Source organism: Hippopotamus amphibius, chromosome 7, assembly GCF_030028045.1.
Source record: "Hippopotamus amphibius kiboko isolate mHipAmp2 chromosome 7, mHipAmp2.hap2, whole genome shotgun sequence".
Classification (NCBI taxonomy): Eukaryota; Metazoa; Chordata; class Mammalia; order Artiodactyla; family Hippopotamidae; genus Hippopotamus; species Hippopotamus amphibius.
This window is the reverse complement of record NC_080192.1, coordinates 122,508,132-122,529,583: the sequence shown is the minus strand read 5'-3', so window position 1 is coordinate 122,529,583 and position 21,452 is coordinate 122,508,132. Positions and strand designations below refer to the sequence as shown.

Below are 21,452 nucleotides of genomic sequence, written 5' to 3'. Positions count from 1 at the left end.
AAAGCTAGTAGACTGAGAGCATTTAAAAGGTATCAAATCATTCGGAAGAGAAAATCCTTATTTAATTTCTCTATTGCTAGTGAATAGTTGACAGCCAGGGCTTATATCTAAATAAAAGGAATCGATTTCACAGTAAGTGAAACAAAAGTTTCTAGTTAAATAAAGTAATTTCTAGAAGAAATTAAATCAGAAACAAACTTCTAAACTCCAATTACATTAGTAGTGGTTGTGAGCTTTTTCAGGAAACATGGGATAATGTGACAGCTTGCTTGTATCAGGATAAAATTCAAAAGATTAATGCCTCACTAAAGGTTAAGAAATGCAGCTTTGCTTGGGAAACTGGTAATTGTCAGTAATATTTGAGGGAAAGGACTGTGCAATTAAGTGAGTTCTCCTGGCAGAAACTTGAAGATACATTTTAAATAATAGGATATTTTCAGAAGGAAATAATAGGCAGGTGTTGCTCTTTAGGGCATGGTTTCCTTAAAACAAGTTCTGCTCTTTTTAGATTAGGACTCCGCTCTCCCACTCTGAGTATAGGGCTGGTGTTTTTTCAAGCATTCTCTCCGCTAATTCTCACAACAAGCCTGTAGTGAAGGTGGTGACGCTCAGCCCTACCATATTTTAATAACCATAAACTCTTACAAACGGACGAGCTATATCAGCAGAACATTCTGAGGCTGTATCGCACAAATTAGGCAAGGCAGAATTATCTAATTAGGTCAGACCAATCTCATGGCCAAACAAAAACGTTTAGAGGACAAGCTCTGCTTCTACCACAAGTGTTCAAGTCATTGATGAATCCCGTCTTTTCTTCATTTGTGTAAATTCATTTGTGTAAATTCATATCAGTCAATAGCTTTATGTTTATTCAAGGCATTTAAAAAAATCCTCACTCATCACTTTCTTCTTTGACATTCCAGCAGCTGTCACCAAAACATCATCATCTCTCTTGGCTTTCCTTGTTACTTTGAAAATGAGTTCAGTGCCCTTTAACACAACTGTCTGACCTTATACTTTTCCAGCTTCTTCAAAGTGTGGTAGAAATGTCTATTTCCCTCCATAACTGCCTCCATTATGGTTTTACTTTTTAATTCTTGGTAGAGTTTTAATGCCGCCTTCTTTCATGAAACCCTGTAGGTCTGCAGACTGCCTCGTAGCCGTTATTTTGTGCTCGAGATTCTTTTTTCAACTCTAAAATATTTCATGTTGTGTTTGTGCTATATGCAGAGTATGAGAGGGGGATGGCAAAGAACTCGATGTGGTATTGAAAGCAATTTCACTTCATCATAAGTTTACCATCTACTTGTAATTATTTCTTTTCTGCTGTTCAGCATACTGAGGTTGATGTGAGGAACGCTGGTGGGCCGATTCAAACTAAAATGTAGAGTGCCTCCCCTAGGAGAAGTTCTATTCCTTTTCTAATAAGAACCCCAGAATACGTGGTAGGGGGCAGAGCCTTTTTTCTGTTTATTGAAAGTTTTCTGTTGTTGTGGGTCATGCCTTAAAAGGCCAGCTGGAAATGGAAGGCTTTGAGGGCCATAGCTTGGTTTATGGTCTCAAACTTTAGCTATTGGGGTGTTGAGAGGTAAGGCCTGAGGGAAAACAATTGTCATTGTTTGTGTTTACAGATATTGATGAATGTCAGCAAGGGAATCTGTGCATGAACGGGCAGTGCAAAAACACCGAGGGCTCCTTCAGGTGTACCTGTGGGCAGGGATACCAGCTGTCAGCAGCAAAAGACCAGTGTGAAGGTAGGAGTGTGGCACTGTAAACTCCGGTGATTGCAGTCTAAGGCACCTGCCTAAAAACATGTGCACTTGATAAAGTGTGTTTTTGAGAAAATACCTAGGTGAATGTTTTATTGTGCCAGAAAGCAAAGGACTTAACACTTAAGTGAGGAACGTCAATGAAACAGGATGGAAAAAAGGCTAAATTTGAAAAATATGGCAGTAGTGATCAGTGCCTGGGCATCACTATTGGAAAGAAAAACGGTTGCTCTCTGTGTAATTCCTTACTTGCAGAAAATCAATTCTATTAAAATCATTTGAAAGTTTCACACACTAGGATTAACACTTAGAAGGGATTATCAGTCTGGTATTATGCCGTGGAATATTAATGACCTAGTCTTTGTGTGCATTGAGCTTTTTAAAATTTTTTCTTAAAAAAAGAGTCACTAAACATGGCTTTTCAGGAAGACTGCAGTAGTATCCCCATTATACTCAGGGATAAAGTTTGTGAAATATGCCCTGTTCCTACCAGCGATAGTGAGGGTTTTGGACCTTGCTCGGGTTGACCTTAGACTTAAAAAACATATTTTTTTCATTGAACTTCATGCAGAATTACAGGTTGACCCTTCAATAACATATGTTTGAGCTGCATGGGTCCATTTATACACAGATTTTTTTTTAGTAAATACTTAGTAGAGTACTACACGATCTGTGGTTGGTTGAATCCTCAGATGCAGAACTGTGGATACGGAGGACCAGCTGTCAGGTTATATGTGAATTTTTGACTGTGCAGTGGTTGGTACCCCAACCTCTGCATTGTTCAAGGGTCAACTGTATTTCACTTGCCAATAAGTATAAGCTTTCTGAGCTTGAAGATACTATAGTATCACCTGTGACAAGCACAAGTGTCCAGAGTTCTTGAAAAGAAATGTCATTTACATCTCATTTATTTAAGAACAGAATACACGCTATACATGATCAATTGTTTCATTACAAGGAAACAAATCCATGTCCGTACGTAAACTTGAGATATTTGATGAGTAGATATATCTCCTGAGGTAGTGTTATAAAAAAGACAATGTGTAATGGTCCTGCAAAGGGATCTACCAATATTATCATAACCTTCTTCAAGTATCCCTTTCTAGAACATAGAAAGTCATTGCAATACCTAATCTAGAGGTGAAGAATGGTTGAACACACTCACGTACACAGATAAATTCAGTAATTTGTTCTAGATTCTAGTCCCTCTCAAAGTGTTTATCCTGTATTTTGTGAATCCTGACCTTTACAGCGTGTGTGCTAAGAGTGGAGGTCCACACATAATATAATAAGGCTATCGTGTTCATGGGCTTTCCTTTCGACGCGCCCGTGATGTCACTCTTAGGGATAAGTCAGGCACAGGAGACTCACCCACCAGGTTAGCAATAGGGGCAAACCAATTTTAGGTGCTAAATGCCAGGATAACCAGAATGATGCTCTAGGCAGAGTAGGATAGAGCAATGGTGCAGGGTCCCTGTGGGAACCGATGTTTGTGTTAACTCTTGCAGAACCACATTGCCAGAAGTAGGTACACATACACAAATGTGATGGATAAAGTTTATCAGCAAACACCATGAAATAAGTTCCTGCTGACTGTGGAAACACTAGGTCATCTAAGGAGTAAAAAAAAAGATGTGGTAGACATGGGCCCTGCCTCAGGAAAGTCAGAATCTAATGGTGAAAGTAAATGATGGAATACATGCACTGTATTATTGTGCCTTTTGTGTGTGGATAAGATGCAGGCACGTGTGTGAGCCTGAGCTCAGGATTGTGGTTACAGAGCAAATAATCTATAAGCTGAGGATGTGTGTATCAAGGAAGAGAGATTCAGAGGCAATGTAGGTATCAAAGGGGCTGAGAACAGGGGAGGCCATTAGATTTGCCCAGAACATCATTGAGGTGGGGGCTGGGGGGGAAGGGAGGGAGGGTGGAAGCCTGATTGCTAGGGGGCTAAAGGGTAAATTATTGAAAAAGAATTGAAGACATTCATGCCATGACACTTTTTGTTCAGGGGTCAGCAAACTTCTCCTGTAAAGGGCCAGATAGTATATGAATATGTGGTGCTATTTTCCAGTGAAACTTTATTTACAGTAATAGGCAGTGGGCTGTAGCTTGCTGACCCCTGCATTAGACTATCACAGCCCTTAGTGCTGTATTTAAAACTCAGTGTTAGAGTTGAACTTCTAGAAGGAATGCCAAGAAGCTTTGTTGAGGTTTACAGATTACAGCCAAGTATTTGCCCCTCAGCAGTGACCAGTGGAATTAATATGTACAGATTCTTAGCTCATTGGTTAAAATTTTAGCTTCATCTGGATTTTTCCATACTGGGTTATTAATGAGTGACCTTTTACCTAGGGGTCAGTTTGAGTCACATAATGAAAATTCTGGATTAATTAGAAACCAGATAGTTTACAGACCTCCTTTGCATGAATGATTGAAAACTCACTTTGAAAGCACTTCTAAGCTTCTTTTTACTCTCTTGCTCATAGATATTGATGAATGCCAGCACCGTCATCTCTGCGGTAACGGGCAGTGCAGGAATACAGAGGGCTCCTTCCGCTGTGTTTGTGATCAGGGTTACAGAGCGTCCGCCCTTGGAGACCACTGTGAAGGTGAGAATTGCTCTTGGTTGCAGAATCGTAAAACGCCAGAATCAGGATTAAGGAAATAAATCTGAACATCATCCTGGCCTCTGTCCTTGACCGGATACTTTTGACTTCATAAATGCACGGTCACACAAATAGTGCAAAGAAGTGAGTAGAATCCAGGTTTTCCTTGCACTGCCCAGAGCAGTTTTTTAGACAAATTATGCTAGCTAAACGAGTAAAGAATCAGTTTACTTTTCTCAGCTGTAGATGGTTTATCTTGGGTGTCTATTTCAAGTAAGTAAAGAGAAGTTAATTTTCCAGATAACTCTAAAGCTTTTGAGAGCCAGACTTTAATTCAGTTTTGAGCTTCTTGTGTAAAATATTTCTAAAAGATATCCCACATGTACAGCATGGTGAGCTGTTTACCACTTTCACTACCCACCTCGGCTCAGAACCCCTCTGGGTGGTCAGTGCTGCCGAAGCTGCCTGTCACCAGCCTGTTGCTTGTGAATTCTCTGTCTTCACTGTCCACCCAAGTAACAGAGTTTTTTCCAGCTCATCTGCCGATTTTCTGCATTTAGACCCTGTCAGTTGTGAAAACAGAAGTGTGACCATGGCAGCGTTTGCCTCACGTGATGAGGTAGTGTCTACGCGAGGGTCTGAACCCCACCTTTGATAGAAGAGGATGAGCTTTTTAGTGACTGGTTTTGCGGCACCTACCTCAGTGGCCCCAGATGCTTTTTGACGTTTCAGTCCCATTGGTTGGGAATTATCGACTGTACTATATTTTTCTCTTCTGACCAGAGAACTTGGCACAGTCACAACCCGTCTGGATGGCAATTGGGGCAGTTTCAGAGGCATTAAAATATACATTATTGTTGAATCAGTGAATCATCTTATAGGATTTTTATCCTAAGATGATAATGTTCTTCGAAGGGTTAATACAACCAGTGAAAAGTTGTAATCAACATACCTGTTGAAAAAATAGGCAAATGATCAAGTGGTAAGTCAATAATAATAATAATAATTGATTGAAAACTGTGGATGGGGACCTCTACAACATATGGGTAAATGTTGATGATTCAACATAGTGGCAGTGCAAGATGGAAGAGGCAGTTGTGTTGCTGGGAGCCAGTCATGGAAGAATCTATTCTAGAAGTACGTAGGTGGTAGGGCACATGCTAAGGCACTGGAAACCTACCCTGACCACCAGCATGTTTTTTTCTCCAATTCCTGGCCTAGCCAAGAGGATAGCCAGGCCATTGATTAGGTCTTGGGTAATGGGTGCTTATTATAGGACATCTTCCTCTATTTTGGTTGTTTTCATGTGTAAGCATTTCACTAGAAGTCCAATATTTTTATTCTAAAGCCATCCATTACATGAAAAGCCAAATAAAAACTTTTACCCGGCTTGCTTGTCATGATTAATATATATGTTCCATAAGAAAGCTTCTTTTCAAGTATATAATCAGACCCTTTTTTTTTTTCAAGTCAGGGCTACTTTCCCTAGTGTCCTAGGTTATAAATAGGACTGGAGTCCATTCAGTTAATTCAGAGCTCCCTTTGAAACTATATTAATACTTCAGCCTGCTCATTCCCAACTGACACTGGTTCCGACCCTTCCCAGTCGTATTTAGCTGTAATTAACTGAGCTGTGACTGTTCACATGCCTCTCGTAGCTGTGGGGGGAAGAGCTATCTTTCTTGTTGGCTTTTATATTTGCATGTGTAATTTTCCTCTAATAACTCTGGCAGAGACCTTGTTTTCTTAGTGTTATCCTGCAGTCTTGCTGGCCTTCTCGTGGAGTCAGAATCCCAAGTATTGTGCTAATTTCTGTGTGCTGCTTACTCCAGCACGTTCAGTAGCCACTCGGTCTATGATACTGGGTGGCCTCAGTTGTCCTGATTATTAGAGGTCTTGGCATCTCAGCCTTCAAACACTCTGCCTCTGACTTGTTTTCCCTCCAGGCAAAGTCTCTGCTTCGGTGCCTACCTTGGCACCTTCCCCAGCCCCTTGCTGTGGTTGCTCCATGCTAGTCCCTTGCAAAGCCTGAGAAAAAAAAATTCATGATTTACTCTGTCTTCCTATGGCCTTTCTCTGTTGGTCATTTCTTTGCAGACCAAATCGAAACAGGGAAGAAGTGCTAGTATTTCTTACCTTCTGACATTTCTTTCTAAGTCAGAGTCATCCATTTATTCATTTATGCATTCATTCAACAAATAAAAATTTGAGTGTCAAGGATGTGCCAGGCACTGTTCTAGGTACAGGATATACAGCAATAAACCAAACAGACAGAAAGTCCTGCCCTTATGGAGCTTACATTTTAGCCGTGGAGATAGCAATAAACATGATAAATAAATAAACTACATAGTTTGTTAAATGGCAATAAATGTTAAGGGGAAAGTTAAAGTGGGGTACGTGGGGAGTGTCGAGGGAGGGAGGGAGAGTGATGACCTTAAGTAGACAAGCAGAGGCTGGCCCGAGATGATGACATTTGATTATTGTGGTGGGAGGAGGTTTCCATGAAAAGGCTTTGTGGAGGAGATTAGGAGCTCAACTTGGGCATTTTAAGTTTGTGATGCCTACAATGAGTATCCAAATGAAAATATCTGAAAGGCAATTGGACCTATGTGTTTGGAATTCAGGGGTGAGTTCTGAGCTGGGATTCATTGGCATGTAGACAGTGTTTAAAGCCATGAAGTTGGATGGGATCACCAAGGGAGTGAATGTAGCTAGAAGAGAGAAGTTGTCCAAAGACTGAGTCCTTGTCCCTCGTTTATTTAGAAGTGAGGAGGTGGTAAGGGACAAGCAAAGGGGACTGAAGAAAAAGTGGCAAGTGAAGGAGCAAAACCATAACCCAAGAGAAGAGAGCATTTCTAAGAGGAAGTGAGGAGCCTGTGTCAAACTTTGCTGCTAGGCAAGTTGAGGGTTGAAAGTTGACCATGTAGTTTAGCCAGGTGGAGGTCACTGGTGACTGCCAACGCAATCTCCATGGAGAGGTGGCCACGACTGACTGTTGCTTTCCTTAAAGCCTGATGGCCAACCCCTTGAAGAAATCTCTCTTTCATATCACCCTAGTTGGAGCTGCTGGACAATCTCACATGGGTCTCTCTTAATATTCCACCTACTCTTTTCTTGCTTTTGAAGATAGAGGTCTTGCAAAAATATTTAAACTAAACCAGATTCTAACATAGTGCACTGAGTTTTTAAATCTGTACAATTATTTATAAACATTTTAAAAATGCTTCCTTTTACTCACATTATTTCTCTTAGATTTTGGAAATTGAATGAAAGTTATTTTAGAACAAAGCTGACACATTTCCATGATGCTGAGGCACACATCTAGGTAATAGTGTTGTTCCTGAAATTCATGTCCTCTGGATTCTACTTGCGCTATTTTGAATTGAGATTTTTCACATACTGCTGATGATCAAATGTGCCTTTTCCTATTTCGTTGTCCCGATTTCCTAAAGAGCAAAGAAAGAAAGATAAAATTAAAAATGGGTCCCCTACTCAACACCTGTTAGAAAGGCTGTGGCTCTATTGGAATAACTGTGGAACAGTTGGAACTCTCTGACCTGCTGGTGGGAATGTAAAATGATATGGCCACATTAGAAAACTTCAGAAGTGAAACCTACTATGTGACCCATCCGTTCTGCCTCTGGGAATCTACTCAAGGAAAATGAAAGCATATGTCTACACAGAGACTTACACGTGAATGTTTATCAAAACTTCATTCATAATAGCAAAACTGTCAACAGTCCAGATACTCATCCCAGGGGAAGGGTGAACAAATCATGGTATTCATACAATAGAACATTACTCAGCAATAATGAGGAGAGAGCTGTTCATACACGTGACAACCTGAATGACTCTCAAAAACATTACGCTGAGCAGAAGCCAAACAGAAGAGGGATACAAGGGAACTCTGTGGGGCAATGGAAATGCCTATAACTTTCTTGGTAATGGTTGGTCCAGATTATTCCTTTAGTACATGTTTTGTGGCAAAGATGCATAAACAGTAGATTAGAATAGTCCCATTTGGCTCAGCCACTTCAAACATCATGAAATTAGCAGAGAGTTGGGGCTTAAGAATTATTTTCACAGAATTTATATCTAAAAACCTATTCTCAATTAAATTTGGTTCCACTTTTAGGAATCTTGATATACCAAAGGTCAGTTAATCAGCGAATAAGACATTTGTTGGCATATTCAGGCTTGACAGGAGACACTTAGTCCTCCGTGCTATTATCTTTCTTAATCGTGCGTGATGGTTCTTTTACAGATTCTTTCATGGCAGTTATAACACCCAAGGCATTAGATTAGCAGGAATGTAGATTTTAATGTCACATTGGAAAAAGAGACAAAGGAAAGCATCACCAAGCTGTATGTTTGTTCCTACGGAATGACATTCTTAGAAAAGTATTTCATTAATTCCTTAAAAAACATGGCATTTGCAATGATTGAAGAATCCAGCAGTGGATCCTAACAGATATAAATTGATACCGAAATGCCTGTGCCTTGATTGTGGTGGCGGTCACAAGAATGTGTCTACACTTAGCAATACTCATTGAACCGGACTCTTAGACACATTCGTTTTATGTAAATTATACTTAAATGAAGTTGGAGAAACACACTAAAGAAAAAGTGGTAAACCACTTTAGTTGTGACGGAATCACATCAGCTGTTTTACATTTTAGGATCAAGTATTCAGAAACACTTTAAAAATGGGTGACCCTCATATTTTATTTTGATAGAATGAAATTATATGGTGCTTCTCTTTTATCTGCCCCATGAATGGTACAGAAGGCAGTTAATTAGTTGTTTGGGTTCTATGAGGAATATTTAATTCCTTATGCCCACATTTGCAACCAGACAGCAAGGAGAATAAGGCTACAGGAGTCTCCATATTCACTTCTTCCTGGACCTGCTCATGTATTTTAGCAGGAATCATAATTATTTGCAAGAAATGCCATAACGTGCCACCTTCTGAGAAAACAAAGAAGGTTTTGTTCTTTAGGTTTCTTCAGTGCTAATAACTTGACTCCTACACATACAACAGAATGGGGACTCATGGAGTGTGTTAGGAGTAACGAGCTTTGACTGGGAGTAAATGGGTAATAAACAGCCCTAGTGAAAGCTCTGCCTCAAGTGCGTGCAGTGAGGGGGGGTCATTAATTGTCTTACCTGCTCACAGTCAAGACCCATTTTTGGTTACATAAACCATTTCTAGTTGCACGTGTGTTGTAAGTATATACGTTAAAAAAAATCCAGGCAACATTATACCTGTCTGTAATGACTGCTGAGTAAGTGACTTTAGGTTTTGCTGATTCCCTTGCCTGCCCAAAACTCCTCTTCTTCCCCCTCTGCCACTTTCCACCCCGCTGTCAAAGCTCCTAGGAAGTTCCTTATGTTACACAATCCACCCTTGAACTCTGCAGTATCTCTTCTCTAAGTTCATGCGACACTGGAAGTTGGTACTACTCTTTTGACAAATATCTTTTTTGACAATTCTTATGTTAAATTGTTTTGAACATATAAAGCAACTCAGTATTTTTGTGTTTATTCTTACTAATACAATTTGGGTTTTTTTGTAGTCATTTTTCTTTGGAGGCGGGGAGCATGCTGAATATTTTAAAATTTTCCCTGTAATGCGTAATACGGGATCTTGCAGAAAGAGATGCTCAAGATATTCTTCATGTGTATTTGAAGAAATAATTTTACTCACTGTCTGCACGGAGAATTTAACCAAGTAAATTACTGTTTGTTATAGCATCTTTACTTTTCCTGTTTGAATTAATATCATTTGATGTTAAAACTTCAGTTTATTGTGCAAAGCTAAAAGCCTTTCAAAATACTTCATTTCTTAAAAACTCTAAAAGGTAAACTGTCATCTATTTAAAATCATGCGTTATAAACAAGAGATGTAAAATAATGTTCATTTCTGTGAGTCTTGTGTGTAAACATAAAGAAAATGTTTTTATTAATACAGTTTGTCTTTTCAATTTTGTCAATTGACTTGCAGATATCAACGAATGCTTGGAGGACAATAGTGTTTGCCAGGGAGGAGACTGCATTAATACTGAAGGGTCCTATGATTGTACTTGTCCAGATGGATTCCAGCTAAATGACAATAAAGGATGTCAAGGTACTTCTCTCTCCATCTTTTAGTTATAATTTACGTAATTGTTCGGTTCTGCGTTACTTCCTGATGATAGTCTGTGGTTTTGCCATTTTATATATAAGTAAGCTAGGCCAACTTGCATTCTTATAATATTTTTCTTGAGTCTACATCAAGTACAGGAAGTTCTCGCTTTGCGCTGCACCATGTTAACTGAAACTCATGTGTTTTGGAACTGTGTCCTAGCTTTGCGTACTTCTGTGGTAACAGATCACCTGTACTTTGCTGTTCCTTCCGTGGGCCAAACTTGGTACTTGATTCTAAATTACCTTCTAGCTTTTTTATATCTTTCACGGGCCTATTTAATTTCATCCCATAGCTGATATGTATCTGCTTTTTTCCCCCATCCCTGTTTCTATCCAGTATCCAGCTGTTTCTCTCCCCAAAAAAACCTCACTAATGACTTGGTCACAATTGTAGAAGGCAGGATTTTATTTTTTTTCAAAGTGCTATCACATTTAACCTCCCAAAAAACAGTTCCCCTCCCCTATCTGCAGTTACACACTTTCTGTAGTTTGTTACCCATGATCAGCTGCAGTCCAAAAATATTAGATGGAAAATTCCAGAAACAATTTGCAAGTTTTAAATTGCCTGCTCTTCTAAGTAGTGTAATGGAATCTCTTGCCATCCCATTTCGTCCTGCCTGGGACGTGAATCATCCCTTTGTCCTGCCTATCTCATCTGTTAGTCACTTAGTAGCCATCTCTGTCATCAAATCCACTGCTGAGGTGTCACAGTTCCAGAGCACGGGGGTAGTGATGTAGCAATTTGGATATACCAAAAAGAAGCCATAAAGGTGTTTTTTTAAATGAAGATATGAAAGTTCTTAACTTACTAAGGAAAGAAAAAAAAAATCATATGTTGGGGTTGCTAAGATCTATGGTAAGAACAAATCTTTTACCTGTGAACGGATGAAGAGAGAAAAAGAAATTTGTTCTAGTTTTGTTGTTGCCCTTCAAACTGCAGAAGTTACGGCCATGATAAGTCCTTACTTAAGATGAAAAGGCATTAAATTTGCACAATAAGATAATTGGAAAGAGAGAGAAATTACTAAAAAAATTAATAAAATTACTAAAGAAATTAATAAAAATATTTTATAATAGTATACTGTTAGAATTCTGTTTTATTATTAGTTGTTACTCTCTTACTGTGCCTAATTTATCAATTAAACTTTATTATATGTATGTATAAGAAAAAAGTAGTATATATAGGGTTCAGTACCATCCATGGTTTCAGGTATCCACTGGGGGTGAGGGAAGACTGTACAGTGGACACAGGTACCTAATAAGAACACAGCACCAATCACAACAGAGCTTTAACTGAATATCTACTATGTGCCAGTTACTGTATTAGCTCACTTAATTTGTAGAGAATTGAGGAGGAAACTTTTCTTTTATCCATTTTGTGCATGAGTAACTGAAGCTCAGAGAAGTTAATTAGCATGCTCCTCACTAATAAGTAATTGAGCTAAGATTTGAACCCAAGAGCCTTCCCCACTATTTTCTCTACATTGCCATGACAGTTATTGTTACGTTTATAGCCAAAGGAAAGAAGACAGTAAGATTCAGTGTTTTTTTTCTCAGTGTAACACATTGAGTTACTGTTGATGCTGGGATTAAAAAATCACATTGTCTAGATCATTTGTTCCAACATTTTTAGCTACACCTAACTGCCCCACAAGTTTTCCTTGAATTGTTAGTCTTAATAAATCCATACTTTTTTTTTCCATTGAAAACTCAAACTTACACTTACCTGTACTCTTATTTCTAATTCTGGATAAATTTTTTTTCTTATTGTTCCTCTACCATTATGGAACTCTGTAGTGTATCCCAAAGTACATGTAAATAAAAGATTATTGGAGTCCTTTTTTTATCCACTGCTACAGGACATGTATGACTTTTTTATTCTGGATTGTCATAAATTATATCCCTCTTACATGCCCCAAATCACAGTATTCTTGAAAGGGAGTATGGTGTGTACTCTCTTAGCTGTGTTACCAGAATATTATATCCTGTGTATCATTATCTACACTCAGCTCTGTGTCCCTGAGATACCAAGGACATGGGCCTGTGCCTCAAGATCTTTTAAAATTTATACCCTTACTGATCCCAAGGTTTAAATATACTGCAGCTTGTACCTCATTTGATACTATATATTTATTCACCTTCAAAGTGAATTTAAATTTTTCAGTATTTCCAATACAGAAATTAAATGTGCTTGGATTTAATGCAGTTGAGAAGAAACATATGAATTATAAATGTATGTGACAATATTTCAATTTGGGGACTTGTACATCTTAGTAAAATCTTGATTTATATAAAAATGCCAAGACATTCTCCCCCCCCCCCCCAACCACCTGAATGCTGTTTTTATTACAGACATTTGGGCTTAAAAGTAATATTTTTTTCTGTTTCCTCTTGTCACAAATTTTTGACCAAATAGAGGTAAAACCAAGTCTTATAGAAATGGACCATGATTTCATATTGCAGATTTTATGCACTTCTAGAGTTGTCACAAGAACTCATTTAGTCATCTAATTAATTATACTGTCTTCTCTCAGGATATTAAATTTGTGTTTGTGACTTGATAGGAACTCATATGTGACTGCTCCAAACATATGATGTTTTATTGGCTATAAGTCATTATTTAAAAAATCATTATTACATTGACTTTGTTCTCAGTCACATTGGTGATTCCTGATTTCCAGAATAAATCAATGTCCGCTTGAAAAACTTATATCCAAATGAATGAAAAATATTCCTGAAGTGGGGTATAGTACCATTTAAAAAATATTATCTATGAATTTGCTCCATCACCCACCTTCTCTGATTAGAGGCCGTTTATAATATCATGTGCACTCACCTTGTTTTGAATCATCTCTCTTTGCCACGTCACTGGAGGCAGCTTTGTGATCCTTTGCTCTGCCTGAAGTTAGTAGCCTACTTCTATCTAATCCCGCAATCATGTCAGCATTCTGTACATGGGTGTAGATTTCAGAATTTGTTTTAATGCTGAAAACATAATTGGTGACAGTGTGAATAACCATGGAACATATTTGAAAAACAATGCATGATAGGCATAAACTTTAAATCTTACCTAATAATCCGAAGATAATTGCATATTCAGGAAGGCATTTTCAATTGAAAATATAAGAATCTCTTCCCCTAGCAAAATTAATGATGATACACAGACAGCATGGAAAGTCTATGTTAATAGTATCTTTAGGAATGTGGCAGCATACATTTGGTCTTCAGAACGCACTCAGTTTCACGTTTTGACTTACACATGCCAAATTGTGAATTTCTGTGGAATCTTGGACCCATGAAAGAAACCCAACTTAAATATAGTCTGGCTTTCGGCTGAGTTACTAGCAGCATAGTTTAGAAATGCCTCAATAAGTACAACCCAAATTGAATGCATATGTTTCTCTGGTTCCAGATATTCATGTTGTTCTTTCTTGGCGGTTTCCTGGAAAAAAGTCTGGGAATTCATCTTCAGTTCCTGTCATCAGACTTTTTAGACAGTTATTTGTTAATCAATGACTTCTCTTTAAGCAAGGAGTTTGTGCCCATTATTCCCTATGTGAAGTTGCAAAGTCTGACAGCTTTTAAAGGGTCACGTTGAGTCATAGGTAAAATAAGGAGGTGGTCTCGGATAACCTCTAGGGCTCTACAGGATGAATATCGACCTTGGACTTGATCCCCAGGCCAGTGGAACTTTATGGCACTTTGTTGCCCAGGTAGAGGGCAACGGATTCTAGGCAGCAGATCGGAAAGAAAGAATAAAGCTAACCGGTAAAAGAAGGTCAGAGTTCAAGAAGGATTACAATCTAAGATATTATTAGTAGGTAGAGAGCAAACACAGAGGATATCAGAGATTTTATAGAAGTGAAGAATTTCACAGAATGGAATCATATTGAGAAATAGTAAAGTAGAAAATGTTTCATTGCTCTTCCTTGAATTACTTTAAAATTAGTGACAGTAACAAGAATGGGGGAGTTGTTAAGAAAATGAGTAATTCCTGTTTGATTTCTAAGTTGGGTTCAGCAGTAGATAAGCCCACTAGCCTGAAATACGTGGCAGATGGAAGGGTAAAGAGTTCAGGATTAATACGGAGATGGCTAAATCAGTAACATTGCCAGAATTCCTGTTACACAAAGAGATCAACAGGGCAAAAAGAGGAGCCTCAGGAGATCCTGGATATGAGAAAAGCTCTCCTCTATGGAGGAGGGGAGCTGCTGGCTTGGTGGCTAAGCATGTTCTAGAAGGTCCCATCATCTGTACCTTTTCCATGCTCCCATTAAGCTTTACATTTTTTCATATTGGTTCCTGCCTCCCCGGTTACACTGTGAGCTCTGTAACAGCAAGGGCCCCTTCCTACTCCAGCTTCTCATAGGAAGCCTTCTGTAAAACTTTTTAATTGAATAAAAGATGGACTTTTAAGAAAATGTGTTGAGGACCTCTTTAGCAAGAGATGAAGAGGAGGGCCTAGGAGACTTCAGAAAGATAGCAAAATGACCTTAGTAGGGCTACTGCCTGGATGGTGCCAAGGACCTGTGATACTTTTTATGACCGAAATTAACTAAGAGAACCTTAGTCACTGTTCAGTTAGTACAGAATGAACACAACTGTGAGATTTTATGGTGGACAAACATTCATAATACACCATCTACTTGCTGTACTAGGAGTTGGGGACTCAGTTAAAATATGCAAGAAGCAAACAATCAAGAAGCAAACAACGTAAGAGGGACACAGATGAGACAAAGAGCAGTTAGAATGCAGTGCACGCAGGCAGTTGCAAGTGTCAGCACCAGTGTGAATGGAGGAGCCATTCTCCGTGATGCCTTATGTTGTCCACTTTGGCCACTCGTCGCCGGCATAATTAGGACCGGTTTGGAAGAATACATCACTCACACCAGACACTTCATGCGTTACTGGTATTTAGGAGGGCAGCCTCACCCTGGCTATGGGGAGCATAATCACTCTTCCCCGAGGACAAGTAGAGTGTGAGATGGTCAACACAACTACAGCATGATTTGTTCATGACTCTTAATAATATCTGCTACCACTGTTTGACTCTCAGTTTTACTGGGTCCTGCACTAAGCACTTGATGCTCGTTCACTAATTTCATCTTCAAAAGCTGTGCAGATGTCATGACCTTCCCTGGTATTAAAGGCTTTCTTTTTCTTGTACTTTATTTCTTGTTTCCATTTTCAATGAAATATAGATTGGAGTCTGTTTCATTTGTATATTCAGACATTTGAGAAGTGCCATTTTTGAGCCAAACACTGTATAAGACATGTCCAGCCTTGCCCTTAAGGAGTTCACATCCAAGGGATGGATAGGCATGGATGTGAGAAGACATACAGGCCACAAGAGAGTTGTTTGCATGGTAGTGGGAGACGACAGAGGAGAACACAGATTCGCAATGAAGAGTATTTCACAGAGGATTTGTTTGATTAGAGACTCTTAAGCCTCCAATATGTCTTTAAAAAAAAAAAAAGGGTACCTTTGGTTTGCTTTTTTTTTTTTTTTTAGGTTGAAAATGGTTTGAATATTGGCTATTTCCTATGATTCCACCCAAGTAGTTTCTCTCTCCTGACAGTCCACCTTGTCTGGTGGTTTAGTATGTGTACAAACCATGTAGTTGTGCCACCAAATAAGTGTCTGACCATTTTGTAATAGATTTTGTTTCCTGTGTGTCTGGTATCATAGGAAGACAAAACAAATTTTTCTCAAGTGTGTGGAACTCTTCTTGATTCCAGATATCAATGAATGTGAACAGCCCGGACTCTGTGGTCCTCATGGAGAGTGTCTAAACACAGATGGTTCTTTTCAGTGCGTTTGCGAACAGGGTTTCTCAATCTCTGCAGATGGACGTACATGTGAAGGTAAGACAAACCATAAGACATCATATAATTATTGCTTGATAAAGCAGAGAGGAGATCACTTTCTATCTTACTAGGCAGAGGCTCTGAGACACTGAGAGACACTGATGATTTAAGGCCTTAGGGTGTGTATTCACTAAGGTGACCCCTACCTGAAATTACAGCTTGGGGTGCCTGGGATTTACAAACAGGATAGCCTTCCATTATGATGGTGAAAATACTGACAGGTGATTCCACTACTGGTATTGAATTAATGAGTCAAATGTGCAGGAGGTGATGATTTTAGGTGCACGTGAGAGACCTAAAGGAAGATGGGGGCAACCTCGTCATGGAACTCGAGACGCTGCCAGTTTTGATTATGCTTCACATAGATCATCTGCATCTTTCTGTTTATAAAAATGCCTTGCTTGATTTTTCTCTGTACCACTGTCAGCAGAGATTTTCCAGAGTTATTCCTCTAATATCCTTAGCTCTGAGCCCGTATATTTTCTTACCTATCAGTATTTATTATGTCTTAAAGGCCAATTAAGTTGTGAGACATTAAGATAACACTGCTGGCTTCCTATTGGCAACCTCCATGTTTGCAGGGATACAGCACTGGTTATATTCATAACGTTTATATTCTTGGTGACTTATTGTAGTTTGATACATTAAGGAATAAGTCATCTGAACCTTTATAAAAGTAAACTGAGAAGATTCCCATAAGCATAATTTTAATCCATCCCTTTGAGAATCTAGGTTATCAAAACCCAGCTATGTTTTAAAGAAGTATGAAAGTTCTGTTCTGGGCCTATGATAGGACCCAAATTCTTTGCTCTAAAAAATAGTGCAGCAGGAAGTCTATGCTCTCCTTACTCATACCACAGTGGAATCAAGCCGAGGAATGGCAACCAGGTTCATCTGAAACTAATTATTATATTGGGAAGTATAAACTGATCTTATAAAAAGCAGGAGATTGTTGAAATTGCTCTCTTGCTGAGTAGACAAAACATTGATGCCAGATTTGGCTTGAAGTGAGAGAGAGATAGTGCAGGGTGGGGTTTAAATAAGCAGATTCTGAGGGGTTTGAAAGTGACCAAATATGGGGAAATGGAGGAAAACATCATAAAGAAGATGGCCATGAGAGGTTTCAGTGGTTTGAGTTTTAATTAGTTTTGTATTTAGAGCTCTGAAACTCGAGTTCTTAAGAAAGACAGGGCATGAGTGCATATATTCTGGGGGAATCTCAGTATTCCCTGGTAGAGGGGATAGGGTGCTTGCCCATCTGAGTCACTGAAGAACCGGATTTGCAGAATGCACATTTCCCTGCCTTCTGGAAAGATGTGGGTGTGCTTCTTCAGCTAGCTCTGAAACATGGAGAGTAAGGGCTTCCTTTGCTGAAAAGTGGTCAAAATTACAACTGCCAATATCTGTGCCATGCAAAAACTGTATTCAGAAAAAATGTAAGTCATCTCAAGTGCTCACCAGTCAAAGCTGTTGTTCTAGAGAATATACCAATATAAACATATTCACATTTACTTTGTCTTTTGTACTTTGCCGTTTTTCTAGAATTCTGTATCTTTTAAAATTCTGATTTCTGCCACCCCAGAGTTACATAATCACTCAAATTTAGTTGCCGTTCTAATTTTGTTAGGCGTTTACTTGGAGGAAATTTGAATTTTTAGAAAACTTCTAGTACTTTGTAAATTACTGTACTTTAGTATTCTGCCTTTGACACTGGTTCTGTATTTTTTACTCCAGAATCTACAATTTTACAAAAGTAGTAAAGTAGTTAATTTAGAATATTGTGCTGATATATATGGCAGTATAACTAGAAGGCTCCCTCATTACTAGGCATGTTCATCTCTTTTAAGAATAAGCTTTGCAAGATTTTCATTTTTTGTGGTCTTAATCCAATATATTAAACTGGTCCAAATTTTCTTTTGCTGGACTTCATCTGCAACTTGTGACAGCAGCAGTATGTCCTGATGCTGCCTCTGGCAGTGGTGTGGGATGAAGCCAGTGCATGTGATGGGGATTTACTATGGAGCTGATGTGCACAGGACTTGAATTAACACTGAGAAGTGGCTGGCACCCTTATTTCATGCCCATCTACCAGCTTACTTCCCAACTTCTAATTAAAGTAGCTGAAGCCACGTGGACATTGAGGGCTGGCATACCTTGCTTTCAGCAGGGCCGAAGGAATCCCGGCCAGCTGAGAGAAGGAGGGCCCTTCCCTGATTCCCCATGACTTGGAGAGTTGTCAGCGTAGTTACTGAACCACAACGAAGAGGTGTACTCTGTCAACATGAACTGTCTCAGGTATCAAGTAGCATGGCTGATTCTTTGAAAAACAAAAACAGCACCACTGGCTCCTTCCTTTCCCTTACGTATGTGGTGCTCTGGGAGCACGTATTTGGGAGAGGATGGAGAAATAGCCTGTTTTTCCCATGTGAGATAAAGAACAACAGTGTGATTTGAAGGTTGAGTGGAGTGGGAAGTAAGCGGTGGGTGAACAGCTATTTATTTATTCATTCATTCACTCAGCAGTGGCAGAGTGCCTGTCTTGTGCCAGCCTGTTACTGTTCCGAAGGCAAGACACACACTGTTCTTGTCCACGTGGAGCCTACATTTTAGGAAGGGATTCAGGGATAAATAAGTAACTAGTACTTATTGAAAATTATGTTTCTGTATTTAAATAATATAACATGGTTATACTTTATGGATATAAATAAGCACAGGGTATGACATGCCGTATATAATATATAATGCATAGGGTTTTTTTTTTCTTCCCAAGTCCTACATGTGGATGTCAGGAAAGTGAAGGGAAGCCGGACGCTTTTGATTTATTTCCACCTCGGTAATTCTTTCTTTTTTTCTCATAACTGCAGTTCATCTTTTCCTGACACCTCCTTTGCACCCTCTAGCCAGAGCTTTTATCTTGTGTAGGGAGGCAAAGGTACTTTTGACTTCTTTCATTTAGCTCACTGTTTTATATCTCAATTTATCTTATCCATTTGTTTAAAAAAGTCACAATTCTTTGGCTCCTTTATTTTTCCCCACTTTTTAAATTGTGGAATTTTAATTCATAGGAAAAATATGTATCATTCCATTTATAAGCCGACTCAGGGTTTGGTTTCTTCATCAGCAGCAGAATGTGAGTGAGTGGGAAGAAGAATTGGGAATTTGTGACAGTCAGAATCCTCAGTGTCACCACGTCCATCCCCTGACCCCCGTGGGGAAGTGCCTCCTGGCCTCTGACTTGGCATCACTCCATTCACGTGCCTCTGGACAGGCTGCTCTTAGCCAGGAATGACTGTGCTCTCCTAGTTGGGTGTCTGGATCGACTGAGACCCTGTATGACAAGTGGAATTGGGGACATCCGGCATCTCTAGACCTCACTGTGCTTTCCAGTCTGTTCACATAATAGACTGGCCACGCTGGTCTAGCAGGGACCTCAGAGGAGCCCAGTAACAGAGAAGGAGCACTGGAGACTTACAGAACTTGGTTAATCATGGCTAATTAGGCTGCCAAATCATGCCTAAAGTCACTCACTCCCCAAAGCCCAGTCCTTTAGAAAGCAGTCTCCTTCATTCAGCCAGTTGACAACTATTTATTATGTGTGTGCTATATACTGGCCACTCTTCTAGGAACTGGGACTGTGCCAGTGAACAAAAAAAGATCCTCACTTTCTTGGAGACGATACACTAATAAGTAAACTACATAATATGCTAGAAGGTGATAAACCCCAGGAGGAAGAGCAGAGTCATGGGGATCTGAGGGCTACAACACAGAAAGGAAGCGGGTACAACACCAACTATGGTGATCACAACTGGCCGTTCTGCCTCTATAATGTGAGTTAGTGAAAGTAAGACTAAAATTGTGTCTGAGTAACAGATGAAGCCATATTAAGTGCCTTTCTTTTTCAAACTGATCATCTCCTGGCTAAGTGATAACAGCCTGTCAATGAGTAGACAAGAGGTTGTCTGCTGAAGGCCTTTTTCCAGTTACCAACATGAGTTCTGTTGTCCAGACGGGGGAATAAAAAAATCAGAGTACAACACCAAGAGCAAACCCTAACGTGAACTGTGGGCTTTGGCTGATGAGGATGGGTCAGTGTAGGTTCATCATTTGTAACCAATGTACCACGCTGGTGGGGGATGTTGACAGTGGGAAAGGCTAGGGGAGGGTTTTGGGAAAACAAGGAGAATATGGAAACTTTCTCTGAAATTTTACTGTGAACCTAAAACTGCTCTTTAAAGTCTGTTTTTAAAAATCAGACATTCCTGGCATTACCTGTTTTTCATCAGGAAAAAAAAAAAAGTGAAACCTTTAAGTTCAAGTCTGTATTCAACTGTTATTTTTTTCTCCCCTGAATTTTGTTATTTCTCACTTTTCAAAATAATACCTCCGATGGAGTACGTGATCAGGAACTTCTGCTCTCATATTCAAAACAATTCTCATATTGATTTAAAAATTAAGAACTGTAGGGTTGGAAGGAGACTTCTTAGAACATCTAGCCTGAACTCTGAATCCCAAAGCACTCAAAGAATCAAGTCCTGTTGTTGAACAGCTTTAAAGGCTCTAATCCTGTAACCTATTTAGAAATCTACCTTAAACCACTTCTTGCTAACTCATTTATTTGGAAGGGAAAACACAACAAATGTAAGTGGTAAGGATGGCTAGCTTCTTGAAGTTGACTGAGAACAGTGATATCAGAAAGATTAAAAGAAGTTGGGTCCAAACTCTTAGGCCAGTTTTGTGTTCATTGGGAACCAGAAAATACCGTAAAGGCAACCTTTGCCAAATCAAAGAAATAAAAACGAACTGGGAGCAAGTGTGGTTTTGTTTTCAGACTTTGAGGTGCATTTTCTATGAACAGCGTAGAAAGAAAGTATAAAACCATTGTTGACAACACTCCAAGGCAGTTGGTGGTTTTGTGGCATGGAGATAGAACTTTATGTCTGTCACTGAAGAGAAAATATTTTTGAAAATTGACTTAGCCAAGTAGGACATTGAAGTGCCCTGACACAATAATATATTACAT

General features: G+C 39.2%; 1 protein-coding gene across 5 annotated transcripts in view; it reads left to right on the top strand.

Moving 5' to 3' along the window:
- Positions 1-21,452, top strand: part of LTBP1 (latent transforming growth factor beta binding protein 1) — a 395,008-nt gene that overhangs the window by 302,203 nt on the left and 71,353 nt on the right. For all 5 annotated transcript variants that reach the window (XM_057741529.1, XM_057741528.1, XM_057741530.1 and 2 more), the window contains 4 exons: positions 1,632-1,754; positions 4,259-4,381; positions 10,383-10,505; positions 16,304-16,429. In XM_057741529.1, the coding sequence (XP_057597512.1) occupies positions 1,632-1,754; positions 4,259-4,381; positions 10,383-10,505; positions 16,304-16,429 (495 nt within the window). The remainder of the gene's footprint in view (positions 1-1,631; positions 1,755-4,258; positions 4,382-10,382; positions 10,506-16,303; positions 16,430-21,452) is intronic.